At 36.0% G+C, this 20,722-nt stretch overlaps 1 protein-coding gene across 1 annotated transcript in view; it reads right to left on the bottom strand.

Annotated features, from left to right (window-relative positions):
• The window catches only part of LOC149537110 (DNAJ heat shock N-terminal domain-containing protein), a 322,115-nt gene that overhangs the window by 214,769 nt on the left and 86,624 nt on the right, over window positions 1-20,722 (bottom strand). Inside the window, exons 3-5 of the mRNA XM_089807127.1 lie at window positions 17,830-17,875; window positions 10,042-10,119; window positions 9,771-9,855 (exon numbers count right to left, since the gene is read on the bottom strand). Coding sequence (XP_089663253.1) covers window positions 9,771-9,855; window positions 10,042-10,119; window positions 17,830-17,875 — 209 coding nt within the window. The remainder of the gene's footprint in view (window positions 1-9,770; window positions 9,856-10,041; window positions 10,120-17,829; window positions 17,876-20,722) is intronic.

The raw sequence follows: 20,722 nt of genomic DNA, 5'->3' as shown, positions 1-20,722 counted from the left end.
TTTGATGCATGGTTGGTTTGTAAAACAAAAGTGAATTAAATGCCAAGCAATTTCAGCTCAAAGCTCAAGGCAATTTAGATTAGCTATGATTTAATGGCGCAAACTCCGTTGCAAGACCTTTGGCAATTCAAATTTTGCCTCGAGTCTAACCATAGAGGCTTTGTATTTAATGACCATTTGCAATTGAGAAGAGGGGTCGAATTTAATGTCACAGCTGGGAATTAAATGCTAATGCAACTGCCATTTAATGGCAAATTTGCAAGCCCTTGTGGAAAACATTTTCATTGAAAACAGAGGCAAATTAGAAGCTACATTTCAAATTGCAGAGTCGATTGAGGATTATTTTTTGCGGCTAACATCTACAGCAGGGGTCTGATCCACATTTCTTAGGTACGTCTGATATAGAGGACCAGCAAATAAACACTTCTCAGACATTCAACAATCATCTACAGGCAGACTTCAACGCAAAACTCCATTTTAAGGCTCCAAAACTCTGATTTTGATAGAGGCTTCAAACAGTGAATTTAAATTTGTCACATGTCTAATAAAAGTTTAAATTCAACATGATTTTGTTTCAGATCAGACTTAAAGGGCTGATATCAAATCATTCCAATCATGTTAAGAAAAGGCTGATTCCACTTATTATCAGTGTTACCCCAGTACTAGGGTACATCGAGATGGCAGGCCGCAAAACACCAGGACGAGTTTTTGGGATGCAGGGAAAATCGGCCTCATTTTCAGGACAGCTGGGGGACAGCAGGGGGACGGCAGCAAGGGGAGGACTGACCTAGACTGTATACAAGATCAAAGGTTTGAAAGTTATTTTTTCATATTTTTTAAAAAAAATTCTCATCTTTTTATTTGCCCTTTCCGGAGATCTTCTGCTCAAAATTTCAAGCCAAAACTTTCATTGGTCCCTAAAACTAGCAGCCGTAGGCTTGTTGTTTTTGGGACTAAAACTAGATTTTTAGTTCTTCTTTCCAACAGTGTAAGCGGCTTCGAAATCCGAGCTCTAGGTCAAAAGTTATGACCCCGACAAGTTGGGGTAATTAAACACCTAGTTTTGAATAGTTTTAGTTTAATTTTGTTGTTTTTATTATAGCCACATAAACATTTTGAATTCATGGCTATGGTGACTATTGATATTCCATCATTGTATACATTCTTTCAATTTCAATTAATAAGATGGCTTTTGGTTTGCATACAACTCTTTCGAGTTTTGCAAGATTTTTCAGAACTTGAGCATTGGTATCGCAAGTATTTTGATTCACCAAATATTGTGTTTGCAGCCCACTTCTTAAATTCAGATCAAGGACTGAGCAAGGAGGGGTGTTGTATAGTATACACATAGAACTTGAAATGCTAGTTATGAAATGATGTTTCAGTAGAACATAGCAAAATAAAATAATTGAACATGGCAAAATTGCAACATGAGCTAGAACTATTGAACATTCAACATAGTAAGATATTACATACCCAATAGTAACATTCAAAAATCAAAATTTAAATAGAAAGTCAAGTACCCATCCCAACGGCGGCATGGTTGTTGAATGGCAGAGGTGGGGGTACTTGGGTACTCAAGCACCTGGTGCGGGGATGTCTCAAGAATGGAACTTCGAGGTTTGGGAGGGGGGTGTGAGTCCCCATGTTACACTGGTTGCATAGTATACATATAGAACTTGAAATGCTTGTTATGAAATGATGTTTCAATAGAATGTACCAATTTAAAATACTTGAACATAGCAAAATTGCAACATGAACTAGAACCATTGAACATTCAACATGGTAACGTATTACCCAATAGTAACATTCAAAAATCAAAATTCAAATAGAAATCCAAGTTTCCATTCCAGCAGCAGCATGGTCACAGAATGGTGTAGATGGGGGTACTTTGGTACGGCAGTACCCAGTGTAGGGACGTCTCCAAGACGAATACTCAAGGTTTGGGAGGGGGCACGATTTCCTGTGTAACATTGCTTATTATCATTAATTTTCATTATTTGGGAAAGGTAATTAGTCTCAATTAGTTTACTTGTTTGAGTCTGATATGAATGAAAAAAAAATTCTGATTTTAATGACTTGACTTGTACTAAACTCTAATTTGGATATCAAATTTGATGAAGGGAAACATTATGAAAACCCATTAGAAATTCATTTAGGGAAAAAATTATGAAAACCCATCAGAAATATTTTAAGGGAAAATAGTGTGGAAACCCATATTACAATAATAGATAAGTCATCTATTATTAGTTAATGGTTATCTATTATAAATATCTAATTAGCTTTTAGTTTTCTTTCATTTTTTGCTTTCTCTAGAATAGAATGTTTCGATTCTTTACGATTGTTTCCTAAGGAAACATTGTCTCATTCTTTTGAATAAATTGACCGTCTGGTATCTATTAATAATAAGCAAGTATTTTACCAATTACTTCCATAACATTGTATCAAAGCTAATACTTCAATTTTTTCGGAAAAAATTATAATTTCTTGAAATTATTTGTTCAAATTTTTTCAAAACAAATTCCGTCAATTTCTTTAAAACCCGCCTAGGGTTTTTTGCCTTGAGAAATCCGAATCAGCCTAAAAACTCAACTAGGGTTTTACAAATCGCAACTTTGTCTGTGCAAATCGCGTATTGAAAAAATTGCGACTGGAACAGGGTTTGACTTTTTTGTTTTTGGTGTAATTGTCAAATCGCAAGTTGGTGTTTGGGTTTGCAGGTTCATACCTCTGCAAATCATGACTGGAACATACTCATTTCCACAGCCATCTGCACGATTTCCTGCTTGATCCGAAAATGCAACTCACGACACAACTAGTGCCCTTGTTTTTCAAGTTGTCGTTTTTCTTCTAGCCGTGTTTTTTTACTGCAACCAGCACCGTTCTTTGTGTCCATCTCTAAAGCTGAGATCTGGAACTCAAATTGATGATTTTTGCCTTTAAAATCGTCACCTTTTTGGCCTACAAACACCATTTTTTTTGCCATTTCGACCTCCATGGTCGCCGACTGAATTTTTTGCTCAAAACCCTAATTTTTGGGATCGAAACAATATTTAGATTTCAAATTCTTGATGGGTTTTTCAAGAGCTCAACTGGGTAATCGTCCGATTTTTTCTAGGTGCCTCGATTTTTGATCCAACGAATCCAGAAAACAACAGCATATTCCTTTTGGGTTTTTCAAGCTCTCTTCTAGGTCACTCCAATTTTTTTGGGTTGTTCGTCTTTTTTCCTCGAAGGTGTCTTCACAGATTTTCACAATTTTTCATTGAAAGACGTGCCATGGCATCTCTGACATATTTTGCTCGAGCATAACTCCAAATTCAATGGTCAAAATTATGGCACCTGGAAGCAGTAGATCATCGCAATTTTTCAATATCGGAACACCGATCAACCTATTTTGGGTGTTACGAAGTGTCTGACTTCTCCAGGTCCTAATCAAGATAAATGGGATCTGAATAATTGAGAGGCAGTGATGCTTCTCAAATTATACGTGGCTGATGATCAGCTTTCTCAGATTCCATCTGGCAAGACAGCTACCGAGATCTGGACACATCTCAAAGGTCTTCAAAAGACATCTGACAAAAGCAAAGCCTTCTTTATGAAAAAAACTCTGTTTTCTATTGTCATGGATGAGGGCACCTCGCTCCAGGCACACCTACATCAGATTCAAGAAATCCATGATTAGTTACTTGCCATCGGTCACAAGATGGAGGAAGAGGATATTGTGGTTATCACTCTTCAAAGTTTACAAAAATCCTATGAGCATTTTATCAACACTCTCAACATCACATATTCTGGTGTTGATTTGAAGTTCACCGATCTCTGTACCCTGTTGCTTTAGCAAGACCAATGGAAACAACAATTCGGTAGCAACTCCAGTTCCACCTCCACAGAGCAAACCTTTCCTGCGAAATCCTTTCAGAAGGATAAAAGCAAGTTTCAACAGCCATCTCAGCATAAGTCTTCTGCTCTAGCATCAGATGGTTCCAAAAAGAACTTTCAATGCAACTACTGCCACAAGTTTGGACACATGAAGGTTGAATGTCAGAAATGCTTAGCTGCACAGTCTAAGCAATCAGGTTTGCAACACAAAGCAAACAGTGCAAAGGACACTGAGCAGGCAGAATCTGCCTTTTATGCCTTCATGGCTAAAAGACCTACAGATCATGTGAAGTCGTCTTCCTAGTACATTGATTAAAGTACCTCTTGTCATTTCACTCACCACAAAGACTAGTTTACTGACTACCATTCTTATTTAGACTCTGTTATTTTTGGTGGCAGAGAAGAGTACACGGTTGTCAGTAAAGGCAACATTCAGATTCAGTCTACTGGGAGGAATCTAATATTCCTTAATGTGTACTACGTTCCAGGAAAGGAACTAAATCTACTCTTAGTCAGGAGTTGCTGCAACATTCTCCACAGTTGGCAATCACCTTCAGTTCACATCAGTGCACCATCACTGATCGGGCAACTAAGTCTACTGTTGCAGTGGGTCTTGAGGATCATGGTCTTTTCAAATTTACTGATTCTAGTGATTCTCGGGACTTAGCTATGGCTGCTCCACTATCTTCTGTTAGCACACTTTGGCATCAGCGATATGGGCACTTAAATGTGCATTACCTCTCACAGCTTGCTCGGGATGAACTTGTTCTTGGATTGAGAGAGATTCAGGCTCAACACCTTGGAGTTTGTGACGCATGCCAGGTTGGGAAGCAAGATCGCACACCTTTCACTAGTGGCAATTCATGGCGAGCTTCTCAGGTACTTCATCTTGTTCATGCCGATATCTGCGGCCCTATGGCCACTCCTGTTCTTGGGTCCAAGTATTTTCTGTTGTTTGTTGATGATTCCAATAGAAAAATGTGGGTGTATTTCCTTAAAAAGAAATCAAATCCATTTCCTGTATTTCAGAAGTTTAAACCTTTAGTTGAAAAAGAGTCTGGGAAATCTATTATTACTCTTAGATCAGACAACGGGGGGAATTTTGTTCTAATATTTTCTCCAGCTTCTTGGATACACATGGCATCAAATGTTAGTTAACCACACCCCACACACCACAATAGAACAGTGTAGTTGAGCGTCGGAACAGGACAATCACCGAGATGGCTCGATCCATGCTCGAACACAAACATGTTTTGAAGCAGTTTTGGGTAGAAGCAATTAACACTGCAGTTTATCTGTTGAACCGGTCACCCATAGTGGCGGTCAAAGGTAAAACTCTAGAAGAAGCCTAGTCAGATCGCAAGCCCAGAATCAATCACCTAAAGGTTTTTGGCTCCCTTGCTTTTGTTTGGATCCCTGATGCTTCACGCACCAAGTTCGATGCCAAGAGTCAGAAACTGATGCTTGCTGGATATAGCAATCTTTACAAAGCCTACCACCTGATCAATGTTGAGACCTCTTGTCTCATCTATAGTCGAGATGTAGTCTTTGATGAGCAGCAAGGACCATTCATGCCTGTTTCTCCTGTTCCTGATCCAGCAAACCAGCCTATGTAGGCTCATGATTTAGGAGTTCGGCTTCCATTAGGTCCACCTGATGGGAGGGCTCTAGTAGCTCCTGCAGCTCCAGTTATTCCAATGATACCTGTATAGACACCTCCAGCTTCTCCTGCAGGATCACCTCGCTTTGTAGATGCTTCACCTAAGTTTGATCTAAATTCTTCTGATGAGGATCCTGCTAATCAAGCATCTCCTGGTACTAATGTTGGTCATTCTCCTATCCGGCCTAAGTGGTGGGCTAAGACGCTTGTTGATCTTCGTGATGATGAGCTAATTGATGGGAGAACTGCTCGAAAAAAGAGCAAAACTACAAATTCTGTTAACTTTTCTCTCATGGCCAACATTCACAGTGTGTTTGAAGTTTGAACCTCAAAGTCTCAAATATATTCCAAGGCTAAAGGAATTCCAGAGTGGGAAGAGGTCATGACATCTTAACACTAGAGCCTTACTACTGAACAAACTTGGGTCCTTTCTGATCTTCCACCAGGGAAGAAACCCATTAGCTGCAAATGGGTCTACAAAATCAAATACAAATCCGATGGTACTTTGGATAAGTACAAAGCTCATTTAGTGGCAAAGGGCTTTTCTCAGCGTCAGGGCATTGATTATGAGGAGACCTTTGCTCCTACTGCAAAGATGAGCACCATCAGATTAGTCCTAGCCATGGAAGCACAGTTTGGCTTGAATGTCCATCAAATGGACGTCAAGAGTGCTTTCCTGAATGGTGATCTCCATGAAGAGGTCTACATGACGCAGCCTCCTAGTTTCAAGGTTGTTGGTAAAGACCATCAGGTTCTCAGATTGGTAAAAGCTCTCTATGGCTTGAAGCAGGCCCCTCAGGCATGGTACATAAAAATTGATAAGTACCTCAGTAATCAAGGCTTCAAGAGGAGTTCTTCAAACTCAAATCTGTACATCAAGACTACTGACAGTGACATCATCCTTCTGGTTCTTTATGTGGATGATCTGATCATCACTCGTAGTTCGGCATCTTTGATTCAGGGAATCAAACAGAATTTATGCCAGTCTTTTGATATGACTGACCTTGGTCTCATACATTATTGCCTAAGTGTTGAAGTTTGGCAACAGTCTTCTGGTACATTCATCTCTCAGTCCAAATATGTTAGGGCCCTATTAGACAACTTCTATATACAGGATTGCAAGCCTGAATCTACACCTATGGAGAAAGGTCTCAAGTTATTAGCAAAGTCTGATTCTCCTTCCGTTGATGATACTACATACAGGCAACTAATAGGCAGCCTCGTCTACCTCTCTGCTACTAGGTCTGATATCAACTTCACAGTCAGCTATATTTCACGCTTTATGACAGCTCCTAAGGCTGATCATTGGATGGCAACAAAGTGTGTGCTTCGTTATGTGAAGGGCACTTCAGATTATGGACTTCTATACTCTCAAAGTTCTAATCCTAAACTCAATGGGTTCACAGATTCAGATTGGGCAGGCTCTGTTGATAATAAAAAGTCAACATTTGGATGTGTTCAGTTTAGGATCCGGTGCAATCACATGGACCAGTAAGAAGCAGCAGGCAGTTTCTCTCTCTTCTACAGAGGCCGAATACAAAGGGACTGTTAAGGCAAGATGTGAAGTTGTCTGGCTTCGTCGGATGCTTGGGGATATGCAAATGTCACCAGCAGGACCGACTACTCAGTTTGTTGATAATGAAGGCATTATCAAGTTAGCACAAAATCCAGTCTTCCATGAATGAACCAAGCATGTGGATGTTCACTATCATTACATACGACAGCTGATTGAAGACGGGACTATAGATTTGCAGTATGTTCCTGCCACAGATCAAACTGCAAACATTCTCACCAAGCCTCTTGGTCTTGATAAGTGTGTCAAATTCAGAGAACAGCTTGGTGTTCTAGATAGATTAACCATTAAGGGAGAGTATTACAATAATAGATAAGTCATCTATTATTAGTTAATGGTTATCTATTATAAATATCTAATTAGCTTTAAGTTTGCTTTCATTTTTTGCTTTCTCTAGAATAGAATGTTTATATTCTTTACGATCGTTTCCTAAGGAAATATCGTCTCATTCTTTTATATAAATTGACCGTTTGGTCTTTGTTAATAACAAACAAGTATTTTACCAATTACTTCCGTAATAACCCATCAGAGAAACCTTCATGCAACAAAACGCAAGACTTTGCATACTAAACAACATATGCAAGAACATACAACTCACAAAAAGGCATGCAAGTAACATGAAATTCACAAAATGCACATGCACCAAAAAGGCAATGCGTACATTCAACCTTTGAAAATAAGAGACTTTTGCTCAAACCAAGAAATCATGCAGTCAAAACTCTCAACCAGGCTTGCAATTATCAGTGAAAATATCTTTGAAGACGAACCAAAAAAAATTCAGTTATCAATGAAAATATCTTTGAAGACGAACCACAAAATTTTCATGAAATTCCTCCAATGATTTTTCATTTTAAAAAATTGAAAAAAGAAAAATTTTGGGAAAAATTAACAAATTAGAAGAGAATTTTTCTTAAAAATTCACCATATTTTGTGAAATCTCATTGAGCTGCTCTAATACAATGTTATGGCAAATTGATGTATTAAATAGAGCAAATGAAAGCTCCTTATATAGATTTACAACGATGATGTTTCTATTATGAAACAATTGTGAACTAAAGATGAAAAGATAAGCCACCTAAAACTAAAGACTAACTAAGATGACCATTAAAGAACATTACAATATTGTAAAAGATACTGCCCTGATTAAATACATCAAAAAATGAATTAATAGTTCACTCACTTAACATTTCATGTTTTCATTTTGTCATATTGCAAACTTCAATAGAAAGAGAGGATTGCACCATCCACTTAACTTGAACGAGCAAGGATCCTCTGCCAACCAATTAATTAAGTGCTAGTAGATTTCTGACTGTGGTGCAATTCTGAACATTAGAAGAGAGTCTACTCATAGGCTAAACAAATTGAACTATATCCTAAGGATGTAACGCAACAATTTCCAACTCCCTCTAAATGTGGTGGCTTGGCAGATGAAGTTGGCCAACAATTGCAACATCCTATTACCAAGTTGATAAGGAAGATCCAACAAAAGACATTCTCTCTAAGATGCTGAGAAAGGATCAAGGGCCCGTGCTGACTAGTTATGTATTGATGATGTTGAAAATCAAATCCGTATCTAAAGTAGAGGCACACTTAATCAGCAATTTAAAAATGTCAACAAACACCATACCAATCATGCATCTTACCATAATTTTTCCAGTCATCGATAATGTATCATTAACCTTTGTCTTTTTTATGAATCACATAAGAATCAACCAAAATGTATCTTTGACAATTGCAAGACATGACAAAGAGATGTTTAACAAGCTATATCTGAACGATAGAGAAAAAGAGAATGGGCTATCCATTTAACAAAATGTAGAGATGGTATTTGGTAATTAAATATGAGTTCAATCAAAGTCACCTCCAACAAATACACCTATTAAAGTCAACCTTTCATAAATATATAAAATTAAATCCAACTTGTAAAATCGTTGTATGTAACAGTTGCACCATGTAATCAAATCTGCAGACACTCATATTCAATTCAACTTCTTTATATTAAATTATAGTATTCAAATTTATATGATGATTTCTGTTAGGAACACCAACGAAATCAAAATAGCTAAAAAGAAATTATTTTCTCATATAATAACCAATAAATATCTGAAATGAAAGAAACACTGATTGAAAGTCTAACCTTCTACCTACTGGCAAGGATTCCTTATTACTTTGTGTAGCATATATGATAACAAAAGTGTCGCCCATTGCAATGACTTTAAACATATAGTCATTTTGCTTACACATTCTAAAAGTTTCAAACTTGAATCTTTTAAAGCAGAGTTAATGATCTTTTATCAATATATGATTGTTTACCTACTTTGCTCTTAAGTTTTACACTTGTCTGAATATTTACTATGCAATGCCATGGGAAGAAGACCATGATATATTTCAATCAATATATTAATCAGGCAAGAATTTTCCCAAAAAAAATTGGCATATGCTCATGCACAAATCTCCTATACTATGCAATGTATATCTCATAACTCGCATTATAAAGTCTCATGTCATAAGAACTGTATTTCTTTTGTATGCAAGTACGTTATCAAGATACATGGGTATCTTAAAAGGAGAATAATGAAGTACTTGCATCCAAAAGAAAGCTCAACTACAATGCTCCAAATCTATTGTTTACTTAAAAGTTCATCTGGAAATTACCATCTTCAAATTTCTTTAGAAGTGGGAGCTCTAGCCTTGATAATTTGTCTCCAACATAACGTTTCTTGGCTATTGTGGCAATATCCTGTGATTGGAAAAATTAGATACAAGTACAAACGGAATATTTTCTCAAAGGAAAAATATGCTTTGACAAAAGAATAGTTCTAGTAGCACATATAGTTAGGCATAAGCTAGACATCAACCACAAAACACCATTAGCTTACAACATAAAATGAATACTCATTTGTGGAAACTGAGATTTCATTAAAACCTGTAATTCATCAACATTAAATAGGTCATAATCTCTTCTCCGCAGTTCGTGAGATAACACCTCAAAGGCATGTTGTACCTGCAAAAAAGAAAATTATCAAACTTCATCATGGATAAAACAAGTTTTCCACGGAGTTTTGTATGTTTTTCTTTTTAACTTCACAGCTTATAAACATCTTATGCTATTGAAAGTAATATCATTATTCATGTTCGAGATGTTGGCCCTCTTCCTGTTTTTCAAGGATAAAATAACAGCTAAAAGAATCCTTTAGAAGGCATTAGGAATCAGATGATACCATAAATAGAATACAAAAAATTGCTTGATTCTAAAAATGCAATAAAAACAACTAAAGCATTCTTTGTTTAGAATCAGAATAAAATTATAAAAAGCAGATCCTATGTTCATTTTAAAAGTAAATGGATTAATACAAATAAGGGGCTGTTCAAAATAAGACAACAGATTTATAGTGGCTAAATGTAGTGCCCCTCCCATTTGATTCCTGTAAGTCATCCTGATGGATGCAACCTGGATGCTCTTGCTTTGTGAGTGATCTTGTTCTCGTGAGTGATCTTGTTGGGACCTGGATACTCTTGCTTTGTGCATGATCTTGTAAAGCCTCATGAGTGGTCTACACCCTTGGGGTGATGTGATTTATTTTATTGTATCAGTGGGTCAATTATGCTTATACCTGATTTATGTGATTATGATGTACTAGATGGTTTCATTGAGGTTTGTGCCAGTGGTTTCCTAGATGGATGTTTATGGTATCATGATGTCTTTCCATGATTACCCTTGAGATGTGAAAAGTGATTGCACTATGTGTTTTTGGTGTATTTTATATTGGAGATTCGTGTGATATAGTGCCTTTATGCTCTCTAGTAATTTGATTATTATTTCAATTATTAAATGCTTAGAATAATTTGGAAAAAGATTTATCCATGTCGGATTCATGGATTATTGTCATGGTTACAAGGAGACCCGTCTCCCCCCTAAAAGACACGTCTCAGAGATTTTTCACATCTCCGGAGACCCCAAAAAAGGTTGAAGACTTCATGACTAGTCTCCTAATCCAAAAAGTGAACTCTCCTCGAAGTCCCCTGATAAAAAAAAATTGTAAAATATAATATTAAATTATTTATGTATTTTAGCCCTAATTTTAATATTTATAATGCAAAAATTAAGACCAATGACAATTTGAATGATTTTTTGGAAAGCATGAGTGTTGAAGACCTTGAGATGGATGATCACAACCTTGTGGAGTAGATGATAGTACCATCAACATACTAGTACTAAATAGATTTTGGTTTTGTTTACTGTACTAAGTTTGTTCATTTTCGTTTGCATATTGGCAATTTAAAATCAAACTATACTTTTTTGAATTTAATATTTGAATATGTAATGATAATCTCAGTGATCATCAATCTGATATGGTGATGATCATATGCAATATTCGGAAAACAAGTATGATTATGAGATACAGTAATGTGATTATGTAAGTTTTGAAATATTTGACTCTATGTTAATGTGACATTACTATTATTATTTACTTTACTCTAGTTTTAAAGTATTAGTATTTTGTATTTAGTATTAGACTCTTTAAACTATTAAAAAATAAATGGTTGTCTCCAAGTACCCTATCTCCTATTTTAAAAAAACTAGCGTACCGGTACCAATACCAATACCAGAGACCTCCAAGTCTCCATATCTCCTAATAAACTTGATTATGTGCTACGGATAATTATCTTGTCTGTTTAGTAGGCTTGTGCTATGATGTAATTGATCATTTAGATGAATTATTTAAACGAAATTGATTAGATGTTTTATTACGCAATTATGCATACTTGTTGCTTTGGCTATTATGTATTGAGCATTTGATAGTGTTCATTAACTCTGTAGGACTTAAATCCCTAATAGTGGCATGTGGAGTTAGTGATCTAGCTTTTCATGTTGAGCCAATGTCGTCCCTATATGGGCAATGTATCCTTATTTTTGTTATTAATAACCTTCAGGTAATTGGTAAATTCGGATTCATAAAGCATTTCATGATTAGACCTATGACTATGTCTATGTATTTAGGGTTTCATAGTTGTCATGGAAATTATTAAAGCAAATGTCAATTTAATGGGTTAGAGGGATTTGAATTATTTGATTTAATTTATTTTAATTGCAAGTGATTTTGTCGTACTTAAATTCCTATTTAATTGGAATTATCTAATTTAATTTGGGAAATGTGCAAATAGATTATTAAGTGGGTTAATATTCTATTTTATAAGTCACTTGATAAAGTGCTTATATTATGCTAAAAGTGAGTTTCTATTCTCACTTTTCTATTTTTCATGTTTTGAGAAATGAGAAATTTCCTCCAAACCCTCTTGGAGAAATTCTCTCATTTGCTCATTGTGATCGATCTATTTGGTGGATTCGTGCATGGAGCGGCTCTTTCGATTTGTGTTGGGAATCGAGATTGCTCCACTACCCCAATGGTTTCATCTGATTTGGTGGCCTCCTTTTTTTATGGTTGTATTTCTCATTTTTGCCCTTTTGGCTGCAATGCAGGACCTTCTTATTTATTTAGTTTTACTTTGTTTTAGTTCCCGTTTTCGGTTACTAAATGTTAGCAAGTGGAGAATTAGTGCTCCCCTCAATTTCTACACAATTCCATCACCCGATTGGATGGGGATGAGCATTTTCTCTTCAAAGGAATTTAGAAATGCAAGTTTAGGCACTATAATGCTGTTGGTTTTAGCGTGTATGTCTAGAAGTCAAAATTTCTTTGATTTTCATTAGTTTAAACATAACTGCTAAATGGATTTTTCATTTCATAGAGTTCCAAGGTGTTTGATTTTTGGGTGTTTTGGCATCACCTCGTTTTGTGTGTCATCCATTTTTCACCAGTTGCCTTGTTTGCCTTGTTTAGGGATTTGATTTAGTAGTCCTTGCCACAATGAAAGGGATTATGGAATCGGAATGGTTATAGCACATTCCGTGGTATTTTATTCCCGATTTGAAGTTGTATTTCCAAATTGATTTTTGTGGACTTGAGAATTTTGTCAGACTTGTCAGGATGGGGTTTCTAAGCCCCGTTTATAAATTTTATTGTACCCTTTGAAATTTGACCCTATTTAAGTGATGGGTTTTCAATTTCATTGTTTTCTGAGAAGTTCAAATTTTGGGCATTTTTCCTTGCCTTGTTTTGCCTGCCGCCCATAGTTTGTTGGGATTTTGGCAGTATTTAATTTTATTGTAGAAATGGATTGTATTCCATGTTTCTTTTCATGTTATGCTTTTATTTCATAGACATTGGGATTCATGACAAATGCATACTATCGGATTTAGGCCAGTTGAGTGAATTTGTGATACTTGGTAATTGGTTGCCTATTGGGATTCGCGATGAATCCATACTCCTAGCATGATGCCTGGTTGAGTGAGCTCATTGTACATATACCATTTGTTGCATTCTCATATCCAATACTCACATTGGTTCTACTAATTTATTTGTAAAGATGGTTGTGCCCACACACAAGCACATGCATGTGCATATGACGAGATCTTGCGGAACTTAAACTCCCAAATATAGGTCAATAGAGTGATTGTTCATTTGGGGGTTGGATTGGGAACTTGCATTGCCTATAGGCACTCATCATGTGATGATCATGGGTATGTAGGGTAGACATGTAGAATGCCTTCTCTTGTGTACCCCAACCCAGAACTGGCTAACAAGGTAACGTGAAGAGGTTTAAACAAGTGATAACCAGAATTAATAAAAGGGATAATAAAACTTAATGATAAGTTAAGAGAACACCTATATGGTTGTTGACCATCCTGAGGGAGCCAATTCGAGGGTGTGGTACCTATACGGTTGCTAGTCTTCTATGGAAGTTAGTTCAAGATCACAACATGTGGCCTCTCGTTGGAGTTGAGCCATACCATATACAACTTGGGCTTTTCAATGCCAAGCAACTCACAGTCCACTAGAGTCCCTACATAGTTATCCTATAGTGGGTCTAACCAACCTAATCTACTGTATTGTCTTATGAGCATATAGATGTTGGTATTATACTTTGATTGGCATGTGTGTTAGCCATGGGTGATTGTCTTATGTGATTGTGGTCAGGTCACTATCTCCATCAGCACAGCGGGTGTGGGCTTGAGTGTACCACATGGTTGGGAGGCATAGCTACCTATACCACCGTTCATTGTTAGCTATAAAGGTTTGCCTCAAAAACCTTGGACTCCTATCATAGTTTTGATCTGAAACAAGCAAATATTATCTTTCGACCAAACGATATCTTTTGAAGCATGATATAACGACTACATGCTTTTTGGTGGGTTGAGTGCAGTAAATAGTTTGCTAAGCAGGCATGTAGTTGTGAGCATATAAGTAAATAAATAGAAACTATGATAATTTGATTGGCATACAAATGGTTGTATAAGCCAATCAGTAATAAATAGAAACATGTGAGTTGAGTCAACCAAACATGTAGAAATCGTCCCCAACCCCTTGACCTCAGGTTGGGGAAATATGTTTTTCCAATGTTCCACAAGGATGTGTCCCCTATGAATTTCAGGTCGTACCCATCCTGGGGAAGCAGGGACGGATTTCACCATCCTCAGAGCCATCCCTTTTTTGCCAAATTTGGAAACGTCCCGAAATGGCCAATAATTTTTTGAAGGACACTTGGGGACAACTAGCAATACCAGGGACTGCTTTGTCGTTCCCAATCTGTCCTTGAAACTGTTGGTCGTCCCATTTTTTTCCAGCCAGTAGGGTAAAGGCAAAACACCCCAATTTTTTTTTTTGTTTTTTTTTAATTGTCCACACGGGCCCATAGTTCTCTTCAAGACATAACAAAAATAAGCAAACCGTATTTGGTCCATTAAAATTTAAAATACTACCACTTCTACTTTTTCAAAAATTTGACATACTTGCTAAGAGGAAGAAAAATAACATAGAGCAGCAGCAGCAATGAGGAAAGATTGCATTTAGTCTTTACTACTTACTATTTTAGTTGGACTTGTCTTTCTTTCTTTTTGAATTCATGCATGATACTTGGAGCCTTCAGGCAATTTAATTTTTGGTATATATGCATGTGATATTGTAATAATAGAAGTATTTAATATTTGTTATTTGATAATTGTCCATGTGTTGATCTTCGAAAATGTCTACGGTGAATGGTTTATCAATGTTATGATATGCATATTTGAATTTTGTCTCTATATATAAAAAATCCCTATGTTTTTAATTGTCATCCCCTAAGGTTGTAAATTTTGGCTTCAACCCGTACCCATACCGGAAACACGTCCCGAAAACTCTGTGGAGCATAGTGATTTTTCATTTTGAAAATGAAATAAAAACATTGTTGAAGGCTTTTGAAAGGTTGAGAAGTCAGCAAAAGTTAGCGAACAAACCCTATCTATTTTCCAACTTCCATGTTGACACCGTTTCCAGGTTATATTGTACGGGAAATCAGCTTCATTTTCCAGCAATTCGCTAACTTGTGCAAGTGTGTGTGAAAAAATTGTTTTGGGCTTTTCAGAGGTCGCAAAGTCAGCATAAGTTGGTGTGCATGCATGTGTGTGTGCATGGCAATGTGTGCACATGCACATGTGTGTGTGCATGGCAATGTGTGCACATGTACATGTGTGGGCACATGCATGTATGGGTGTATTTGTGTTTCATTATTAAAATAAAAGACAAAAACCAACATAGCCATTGAAAAAATGGCTACCATCTCACACTCCATTGGACAAAAATCTTGTAAATAAATTGGTAAAATGTAAAATTCCCGTAAAACCTACAAACCACACCAAATGAGAGCATAGAAAGTCAAAGCTTTTATTGATTTTAACTTGGGATTATATCTTTAAATTATAATAGGCTAAGTAAATTAAAATTACTTTATTTAGTGGGTTAATGCATTGTTGTGGAGGCTATGTGCCTAGGAAACCAAGACATAGCCCCAACTTAGGAAATTTAAATAAAATATTAAATTATAATAGGTGTTTTGGAAATTGAAATAGATAAGTAGGAGATAATTTCCACAGCAAGTCAAATTGTGATATTGCTATCAGGAGTTAACTATATGATTTTTGAGTCAAACACGTCAACCCATGTTTCATGACTAGTGATTCAACATGAATCCATCTCTCATGAGAATAGATGGAACACTTAGCACTCATTGGATCTAGGTGATGCTCACACGGGACTTCCCAGGAGGTCACCCATCCCAGTACTACTCCAGCTTAAGCGCACTTAACAATGGAGTTTCCTCCATGGTTAAACACAAAGCTTGCAACCCCATTTGCAAAACCTTCACCAAGTGTTGTGCCTCATGAACCATTCATTAGAAAGCCCCTTAAGCTCATCAATTGATAAGTAGGAGATAATTTCCACAGCAAGTCAAATTGTGATATTGCTATCAGGATTTAACTGTGTGATTTTTGAGTCAAATTCATTGACCCGTGTTTCATGAGTAGTGATTCAACATGAATCCATCTCTCATGAGAATAAATGGAACACTTAGCACTCATTAGATCTAGGTGATGCTCACAGGGGTGAAGCACTGGGACTTCCCGGGAGGTCACCCATCCCAATACTACTCCAACCTAAGAATGGGATTGCAAGCTTTGGGTTTAACCATTGAGGAAACTCCGTAGTGAAGCGCGCTTAGGCTGGAGTAGTACTAGGATTGGTGACCTCCCGGGAAGTCCCAGTGCTTCACCCTTGTGAGCATCACCTAGATCCAATGAGTGCTGAGTGTTCCATTTATTCTCATGAGAGATGAATTCATGTTGAATCACTACTCATAAAACATGGGTCAATGAGTTTGACTCAAAAATCACACAGTTAAATCCTGATAGCAATATCACAAATTGAAATAGAGCTCATTAAATCAAAAATATCATTCTTCACGAGAGGATATACAATACACTTAAATTAATTTATATAATTTATCAATTGAAAATAATTTCCCTAGAAAATTATTCTGCAATGTTTGATATAAAATTGAACATTGAGTTTCATTACAATTTTAGGTTAATGAATTAATAAAAATTTAAAAATATTAATGTTTATTATTCATTCTCTTTGATTTAAAATTCTGTGAAAATTATTTTGAAAAACTTATAACACGTCCTATTATACTAGATGTTCATAATTTATTTCATGGAGAGGTTTATTTCAAGGTTCATTAGGCCAGGCCATGCACCTGCTTATTTTGGTCAGCTTCTTGTTATTCATATTGTTACATAAACTGTAGATAGAATGTTGTTGAGGTACTTTATGCTCTTACCTTTTCTGCTCCAGAATCTGGACAATTAAAAACTGTGAAGGCATTGCACATGAATTTCTATGTTGCAAAATAAAATAATTAATAAAAAAAAGAATCGCTTGTTCTATTTATTGTCACCTTTTCTTTCCTATGACTTTATGTATTGTTTTCTCCTATCTTCCTATAATAGACATTGGTTTCTCACATTTGAAATCCTATTGAATTTAAACATATTGAGCTCCTTTCATATTCTTGGGGAAACCATCCTTATAAGCAGAGCCATCCAAGGCATAGGTTCAAATTTATTAAAATGAAAATATGTGACATCTATCGTTTCAATTGACTCAATCAAATCTTCAATAACTAACAAGGGAAATCCTACTTTTCTACAACACCAAAATAATAAATATTCTTGGCTATTCTGGTACATAAATAGACACAAAATCTGGAATATATCTGCTATTTACAAAACCAATTAAATCTGTAATTTACACAGCTTCAATAAATGTAAACATACCTCAATAACATTTTCAGTAATAATATCCACGTTCTTGTTGGATTTCCTGAACATACCAATAACAAGATATGACAGATTTTCCAGAGAAATCGCCTATATAATTGTACTAACTGGGAAAGAAAGCTTTCGACATTGCTAACCACCTAAAACCTTTCAGATAAATAAGGGAAATGGTGGCATAAATAATATCTAAAGTGTTCAACTCAAAACATGTATTGAAATATGGTAGCAGCTTTCCTTTTTAAAAGCAAAATGTATATTTACAGGAAAAACCTGTTAAAATAGTAATGCATTCAACAAAATGAGCAATCCAAGATATTGTGGGAAGCAGAGATAATTCCATCAAAGAACCTTAAAAAGGATGCAACAAAAATTGTTCAGCCAATGCCACTTAGACTTGTGTACAAGAGCAGAATCTCAGCTTCTCTGCAGTATACAGAAACTTCCTAAAATAACTACTAACTAGAACATTTTAAATAGAATCCGGGTGCAGCACATTGAAAGCATGATTAATGAGAAGGGTAAAGACTGCCTCTCTCGTGTAATTTGCTGACTTACCAAGCGGCAGAAAATGAGGCTTAACAATGGTCTTGAACCAAGCTAGTGGATACAAAATATTTAGGATCAGAAACTTGAACTGCAAACTGAACTTAAATGCAGTAACTGGAACAGAGAAGGGATTGTATCGCAATCAATGTAGCAACCAGTCTACATCATGACCACATTACTGTCCACTAATGATGAGCACTTCACATTTGGATTGTGAACCATACTGTTGTCATCTCAGGTTCTTGTGTCTACAGAAATGTTTTTAGGGCATGGGTGAAACTTTTCATCATGAATATAAAGCGGATTGCATTTTGCTGAAAATCGTGTTCTTGAAGATTCTAAGAATTAGAGATGTATTATATAATTTAACCGTTCATAGCGAGGAGATAAACAGAAGCAGTGGATAGAAATGGAGTCCCAGTCGATGTCACTATCTTCCCAGTATACTATTAGAGATGGAAACACCATTACTATTACCATAAAAGCTATAATCTCCCTCCAGATTGAGTATTATAAAATAAAATATAAGACTGAGTCAATATTGCATGCTCAATCTCTGTTTTGATCACAATAATGTAATTAGATACTTCGTGGATCCTTGGATCCTAGACTTGAATAGCTAAATGGCTACACCATTGCCCTTACCATTGTTGACTTTTTTGTGATTCTCTTATGCTTGCATTTACTCCCTGCATGAATGCCATTTGAGGCTTTACTGAAACTGTTCTGCAAACCCCTGACCCCACAGGAACCAAACATTTTAAATACCCAAATTGGTTTGTAAAGCCAAAGTCTAGGATCCAAGAATCAACAAAGTTATTAATTACATTATTGTGATCAAAACAGAGATTGAGCATGCATTAACTGACTCCATCTAAGATTCTTTCCCCACAAGAGCCGAACATTTTTAATACCCAAATTGGTTTGTAAACTCAAAAACAAATCTTCTGAAGGTCATTTAGTAAAAGCTTTCACCAAAAAAATGGAATGGCTGATGAAAGAAAAAATTGAAGTGTTTCATGAAAGAACAAAATGAAGATAAAGGGAAAAAATATTAGTCCATTTAAAACAGAAATTAAACCTTTTGGGCTTGACGGATAAATAAATTCTGAATTTTTTGATGTATTGATCAAACTTCAAATATATTTTAGTGCACTTAAGATAAATGAGGTCCAAAGGATTAGCTTTGCAAATCTTAAAATGGAGACACGCGCTCTTGTATGATACTGCTAGTTGAAAACAATTTAAGAAATTAACCGATAGGAATTTTTATTCTATAGGGCATAAGATGGATATGATAGAAATAACAAAGTGGTCAAAGAGTGCAAGATCACCCTACAAAACACCATTTCCAAGCCATGCTAAATAGTTTGAAGTTATATGACAAAGACATGAAGAAAAGTATCTTGACAGATCTCATTCACATATCCAATGAAAAGCTTTCACTACCTATCCAAGTGAGACAAATGTCAGTCTTCCAAATGTAAAGGTAAAAATGAGACATTAATTGCACTAAAAATAAGGTTAATTTTTTGTGAAAAAGATGGAAATATTAAAGAGAACACACATACTTATATTGGGGGTGAATCAGTATAAGGCAAACTTATTCAGTTTATATTCTTAGCAATCATAAACTTTAAAGTAATAATCAAAGCATGCCACACAAGTTTAAGTGGAAACCCTTGCAAGAGAAAACCAAAGAAAATATTGCTTATACAAAGAACTTACCACTTCGTAGGCACCAACCAGATACGCCATTCCCCTCCACTAAGAACCAACTAAGCAAGAGACTCCAATCTTTTTAATAAAAAGGCTTGTTGATGTGAGTTTTATGCCACTACAACATGCAGAATTGAATACTTAGTATTCCAACATGGAACATCGAATCTCCAACTCCCTCTTGAGTAAGGATGCTCATGTACTAAACAATGTACATGGATTGCGTGATCAAATGAGACAACCCCAGAGTCCCTTTGTATAGTGGATACTCACTCAGTTGTAATGATGTGATATTGCAAGTATCATAAAGGGACTTATGCTATTCATCAAATTAATATCAACTACTTCAACCAAACAAACTACAAAAGGATTAGGCTTTAAAAAAACTAATCTACTACTAAAATGCAAGATGTGAATGTCTTTGTGACTCTTACTAGATTTCATTTAGTCATTGATGTCCACCAAGCTAGCGCAATCTCATTAGGTAAATGTAAGCTGTTCAAACTACCAACATTCCATTAAGACCATCTATAGATGCATATCAATCTGCAAACGATAAACAAACTAAAGCTCATATACATGGTATTCGACCATGCAAGGAAAACTTATAATCAGAAAGAAACTA

This window comes from Cupressus sempervirens, chromosome 10, assembly GCF_028749045.1.
Source record: "Cupressus sempervirens isolate cs-2001-9-10 chromosome 10, ASM2874904v1, whole genome shotgun sequence".
Classification (NCBI taxonomy): domain Eukaryota; kingdom Viridiplantae; phylum Streptophyta; class Pinopsida; order Cupressales; family Cupressaceae; genus Cupressus; species Cupressus sempervirens.
Note: the sequence above shows the minus strand (reverse complement) of the source record. Positions and strands in the feature narration are given on the sequence as shown.